The 5,699-nt window shown below is 61.1% G+C and overlaps 2 protein-coding genes across 3 annotated transcripts in view; one reads left to right on the top strand and one right to left on the bottom strand.

Annotated features, from left to right (window-relative positions):
- The window catches only part of FSD1 (fibronectin type III and SPRY domain containing 1), an 11,008-nt gene extending 7,349 nt beyond the window's left edge, over positions 1 to 3,659 (bottom strand). The window contains exons 1-7 of one of the 2 annotated variants that reach the window (XM_040461601.1): positions 3,538 to 3,653; positions 3,170 to 3,314; positions 2,490 to 2,585; positions 2,170 to 2,301; positions 1,297 to 1,398; positions 483 to 505; positions 184 to 305 (exon numbers count right to left, since the gene is read on the bottom strand). In XM_040461601.1, the coding sequence (XP_040317535.1) occupies positions 184 to 305; positions 483 to 505; positions 1,297 to 1,398; positions 2,170 to 2,301; positions 2,490 to 2,507 (397 nt within the window). In that variant the 5' untranslated portion in view covers positions 2,508 to 2,585; positions 3,170 to 3,314; positions 3,538 to 3,653. Of the gene's footprint in view, positions 1 to 183; positions 306 to 482; positions 506 to 1,296; positions 1,399 to 2,169; positions 2,302 to 2,489; positions 2,586 to 3,169; positions 3,315 to 3,537 lie in introns of both variants that reach the window. The other variant, XM_040461600.1, reaches the window with a different exon arrangement.
- Positions 3,660 to 3,820: 161 nt separating this feature from the next.
- Positions 3,821 to 5,699, top strand: part of TMIGD2 (transmembrane and immunoglobulin domain containing 2) — a 7,004-nt gene continuing 5,125 nt past the window's right edge. The window contains 1 exon segment of the mRNA XM_040461724.1: positions 3,821 to 3,910. Coding sequence (XP_040317658.1) covers positions 3,821 to 3,910 — 90 coding nt within the window.

Below are 5,699 nucleotides of genomic sequence, written 5' to 3'. Positions count from 1 at the left end.
CCACCCACAGGGGCGGGCCTCCTCGTGGCCCCACCCACACAGGCAGGGTATCCTCAGGGCTCTACCTCCAGGAGCGGTGCCTTCGGGATTTCAACGCCAGGTTTACCCCAGCCTTTCTCAGGCTACCCTAGACTCCTGGGCCATTTCCCTGAAATCCAGGCCGGGAGAAAGTTCCCCTCTCACCAGGTAGGAACTTGAGTGCCTGTAGCATCCTGCGCTCCTGTGCAAAGTCCACCATGAGGTGACTCATGTTGTCGCTGACCTTGGCCTTCAGTGACAGCCGGAAGGCAGGCGCCATCGTCACACTGCAGGGAGGAAGACAGAGGCAGCCTGCCGGCAGGCATCTCAAAAGGGCCCAGGCCTCTGAAGCGTGCGCGGGAGACCCAGTCCCCTTTGTTCTGGTTCAGTGCGCTGGGCCAAGGGACCCCACCTTCACACCAGGGACAGGGCACTGGGGTGGGAACCAGATCCCGGCATCTTACCCATCTTTGATTTGCTTGGCAGCCTAGAAAAAGGGACGGAATAAAATTCAAAGTGTTGTCTTCGTTGAATCAGAAAGCCACTACACAGACAGGAAGACTGAGGCCCAGAGTGGGCCATTTGGCAAAGTCCCCCACCACTGGGGCAGAAACACTTGGCTGTGCCCCAAAGGGATAGGGGGCAAAGACAGGCTCCTACCCCCACCCCCAGTGCCCAGTATATACAGCTGGCCAATTTGGCAGATAAAAATGCAGGGTGCTCAGTTACCTCTGCGTTTCAGATAAACAAAATGATTTTTTAGTATAAATGGGCCCCATTCAATATTTGGGACACATACTAAATATGTCATGGGATATATTATATTCAAAAATTATTCATTATTAAATTTAAATTTCAGATCAACCACAAATAAGTTAAAAAAATTTTTTTCCAGTTTATTTATTTTGAGAGAGGAGGGAGAGGCAGAGCGCAAGCAGGGGAGGGGCAGAGAGAAAGGGAGAGAGAGAATCCAAAGCAGGCTCTGCCCTCTCAGCACAGAGCCCGATGTGGGGCTTGAACCCACAAACCGGGAGATCATGACCTGAGCCGAAATTAAGAGTTGGATGCTCAACCCACTGAGCACCCCCAGGCGCCTTCAACCGCGAAGAATTTTTTAGTATAAGTATGTCCCATGTGTTCTTTGGGACATACTTCTGAATGCTGCCCGGGCCACACTTGTACTAAAAAGTCACTCATGGTTGATCTGAAATGCAAATTTAACCGCGCGTCCTATATTTTAGCTTGCAGTCCTACCAGTATGGCTTCTGAGGCGCCCACCTGAGGGAAGTCCTCGCTGTCCGTGGCCTGCAGGGTCTGGTTGGCCGTCTCCAGAAGCTCCTCTGAGCTCTCCAGGGCCCGCGTGCAGGCAGCCAGCTGGTTCTACGAGTGGCATGGCATCGAGGGAAGAGACACCTCACCCCACTGCGTCAAACCCTCGCGGTCTCCCCCACTTTGTGGGATTGGGGACACCACACCTTTCTCCAACTCCAGGTTGCGGGGGTGGGAAGGCGGCAGGGAAATCGGGGCTCACTCCCGGCAGCACAGCAGAATCACCTGGGGAATCCCTTTCTTGCAAACTCACACGCCCGGACCCCACCTGAGCCTTGGGGCCCCAACTTCTTCCACGCTGGGAAATCTGGGATGTTATAGGGAGTTGTCCGGGAGGTTCTGATGCAGCCCCGGTGCCTCAGTGAGAGTCCTAGACCCCCTAGGGGCGGTACGTGGCAGGGGTGGGGGGGTTGGCAAGAGGCGATGCTGTCGGATCTGGGGACCGGTGGGAAGGGCTGAGAAATCAGAGGCGTTGGGTGTGGACAGGAGGGGAGGAACAGCCGGACGTGGATGTGGTGAAGGAGAAGGGGGTGGGGGTGGGAGCAGGGACCGAGAGGGAGAGCAGGTGGGTACAGGGATCAGGTCCAGGGAAGGGGCAGAGAAGAGGCCGGGAAACAGAGGAGGTGAGGCCGAGGCCACTGGGGTGTCTGTTCTGGATCCGGGAGACACTCGGGGGCACCTCCAAGAGGCGGTGTGGGAGGAGGAGCAGGTGTGGAGGGAGACCCTGAGGCCAGCCGGGCTCTGCTGAGTCTGAGGGGTGCGGTGGGGGGGGGGTAGGGTCTGGGTGACGGTCCGGAGCGCCCCCCCCCCGCCCCGCCCCACCTGCAGCTCGTAGGTGCGGCTGGCACGGTCCTGCTTGATCTTCATCAACATGCCCTCCTTCAGCTCCTCCAGGAGGGAGAAGAGGGACTGGAACTCTGCCTCCAGGTCTTCCTGTACCTTGGTGGAGTTGGCCTCGGGAAGAGGTTGTGGGGTCAGGACGGCCAGGGTCGGCCAAAGCCCAGGCTCAGACGGGCACAGTCCGACGGGCATCATCGGCAGCAACGGGTTGGCTAACTCCCGTGGCTGCCCCACCCCCCAGCCCTTCAGGCCCGCGAACTCCCCACCTCCTCCCGTCCCTCCTGCAGAGGGGACTTCCTCACCTCCACGTTCAGCAGCATTTGCTTGAGGGAGTAGATGAAGCTTTGAATCTCTTCATTCTTCACAGCCAGCGTGGTGATGATCTTCCGCAGAGCCTCCTGCCCCCACCCGAAGCAGGCACACGCCAAAGCCGGTAAGCCCCTCGGCCAGGCCCGGCATCCCCAACCCCCCCCACCCCCCCCACCCCCCCGCAAACCTGAGGCTCCCCACTCCGCCTTCCTGGGATCCAGGAGATGTGGGAGCCACCGTGCCAGTGAGCTTGGGCACCGCCGTGAGGCAGGCCCTGGGCCAAGCTCTGGCCCCACCTCCCCTCGCCTGGCACATGCCCATTTGACAGGGGAGGAAACTGAGGCTCAAAAAGAGCCTCCGGGGAAGGCGCCGACCCTGGGCCGGAGCCAGGTCGGCCTCAGCACAAAGCCTTCAACCTGAGGGCGGGGCGTGATCTGGGGTGAGGGGCCACCTTGGGAACAGGGATCGGGAAGAAGAAAGGAGGAACCTGGGAACGCGGGGCCAGAGGGCCCAGGCAACTGGGGAGCGGGGCAGGGAGGTCTGGGGGAGGGGGAGGAGAGAAGAGAAGCCGCGTGGGAGGATCCCGCTGGGGCCTGGAGCCCTGACCCAGGCCTCCCACGGGAGGGACCCCCTCCTGGTCCCTCTTCTGGGGGTGCGGGATCGGTGGGATCACCTGTGCGGAGCCGGAGCAGCGTCCTCAGGGGCGGGGCGGGGCAGAGACCGGACACCTGGTCCGCAGTCCGCATGGAAGGCGTGGGGGATGGGTCAGGCTGGGGCTGGGATGCTGGGCGCCGGTGGGGGGCTTGGAGGGGATGCGCCTGGACCCGGGCCAAGATGATGAGAGGTCGGGGCGACGGCGGGGGCGGTGGTGGGGTGCTGGGTCCCGCATTGGGGGGCTGGATCCCGGCGGGGTGGCGGCGGGGGTGGGGCCTCGGCCGCAGAGCAGCTGCGGGGGTGGGGGTGGGGGGCGCTGCGGCAGCACCTGGTCCCCTCCCCTGGTCCACCCCCGCCCCGCCCCGCCCCGCCCCGCCCCGCTCCTACCCTCTGGTCCTCCATGGCCGCGGCCCAGGTCGTCCCCGGCCCGGCCCGCGGGCCCCGCTCGCTCTTCTGGTCCTCAAGCCGCCTTTGCCGCGACCACGAGCCAATGGCCCGCCGAGCCCTCCCCGCCGCCGCCGCCGCCGCCGCCGCCGCGCCCCCCGTCAGCGCTCCATCACTGGCCGCAGCGCGCAGGCGCGCCCCCCGCGGCAGCCTGGGAAACGTAGTCCTGCGCTGGGGTCGCTGAGAGCCGGGGACCCCCCAGAGCCTGGGGCCGACGCCGGTCGCGATGACGGAGCTGGCGAGAGCCCGGGACTGGGAAGGAGGTTGCCTGGGTTCGACCACCCGGGTGGTGACCTCGAGCCCATCCTTCGTCCCTGTAGTGCCTCAGTCTCCGCACTCGGGCACCCACGCGATTTCGTGGCCGCTCCTCAAACTGGAAGGCCACACCCACCCCTCCCGCGAGATCTGGCCCCTCACTGCTCACGCTCCTTGCGTCCGCTGGAAAGCCAAGGTCCAAGAGGATGGTCTCCTTCCAATGAATGCCTTCTTTCTCTCTCCGAGAAAAATAGCCGAACTCCTATACATCCCGCAAAGCCCCGGCATCGCACATCTCCGCCTCCAGCAGCCTCTCTGCCTGACCGGAATCCACAAGGCCAAGAATGTCTGTGCCCACCTTGGTCTTCCCGGCCAGCCCGGGGCCAGATCTCCCCAGGATCTCCAGCATTGCCTCTCAGCAGAGGGTGGGGGGAAGGGTAGAGTTTGAGAAAGTCCAAGGGAGGCTGGGACACTGTGTGTATCTGCTACGACAGTGTGGTCAGAGTGCGGCCGCCGCCGGGGGCCATCCTGTGGTTGACAGGAACGATTCTGGGGCTCACGCAGGCCCTCTTCTTTCCGGGTTTAAAAAGAGGTCACACTGTGGTCGGGAGCCAGACACTGAGGCCTAGGGCCTGTCCCGTAGGGCTGGGAGAAATTTCAGGGCTTATGAACCCCCTCAATGGGGCCCCCAAACTTCTCCGCAACCTATGGGGACAGGGTAACCTCCCCACCCCCACCCTGTACCTGTTGGGGGACCTGGTACCCTCAGCACAAATCCATTCCTCTGAACCTCAAAGGACGACATTTTGGGGGCAAAATAATTGAAGCTGGGATTCTGATCTTCAATCCAGGCTCAGGCCTCTCCTGCCTGCTCCCCGGCCCCCCCCCCCCCACCTGCCTCACCTAACCTTCCAACGTGTCCCCTCCCCCGGCTCAGGTGTGCTTATATAGAATCTCCCAGAAAGATTTCCATTCACTGGGACGCATTATCCCATTCACGTACACGTGCTGCCTTTCAGATTATAAATAAATAAATAACCAAACGAATCTTTGGGGAAACTGAGGCAACAGACGGGAGGAAGTGGAGCCCTTAGAAGCTTTGGTCACCTGACTGACATCTACCGTCTGGCCTGGGCGTCACATCTGCCCCTGTGGCAGGGGCGGAGATTGTGGCCAGAGGTCTGTCGAATTGAATGGGGGGTGCGCACCAGCGAGGAGAAGCAGGGGGCCCTGATGGGCCAGGAATGGAGCCCCTGGGCACAGCGCTGGTCTTCCTGGTGCAGTTCTGGGGTGAGGACGGGGGTCTCCCTCCCCCCGCCCTCCTTCCTGTTGTCCATCACCCCCGCGGCCTGCCCTCTAGCCCAGAACCCCTGGAAACCTCTCCCTCTGCTCTGCTAGACACGGCCTGTTTCTCTCTGATACGCAGAACCTTCCAAGGGTTGCAGGTTCGGGGCAACTAGGGGCTGTTGATTAAGCACCCGGCTCTCGATTTAGGCTCAGATCATGATCTCACTGTTCGTGGGATCAAGCCCCACTCATGCGCTGACAATGCGGAGCCTCCCTGGGGCTGTCTCTCTCTGCCCCTCCGCCCCCCTCTCAAAATACATGTATAAACTTAAAAAAAAAAAACAAAAAAAAAACGAACCAAAAAAACATCACAAAACAAGGGTTGAAGGTTCTAGCAGGGATCCTCAGAGTGGGGCCCTAGGAGAACATTCACAGCACGCCCTGCACACCAGTCTCTCAGCAACACGCTCCTGCACGTTCTCTTTCTTGCCCTTGGCTGGCCTGCTGGGTTTTCTTTTTCTTTCTTTCTTTCTTTCTTTCTTTCTTTCTTTCTTTCTTTCTTT

The sequence above is a fragment of the Herpailurus yagouaroundi genome, unplaced genomic scaffold, assembly GCF_014898765.1.
Source record: "Herpailurus yagouaroundi ecotype Mexico unplaced genomic scaffold, PumYag 295, whole genome shotgun sequence".
Taxonomy (NCBI): domain Eukaryota; kingdom Metazoa; phylum Chordata; class Mammalia; order Carnivora; family Felidae; genus Herpailurus; species Herpailurus yagouaroundi.
This window is presented reverse-complemented; position numbering and strand designations above follow the sequence as displayed.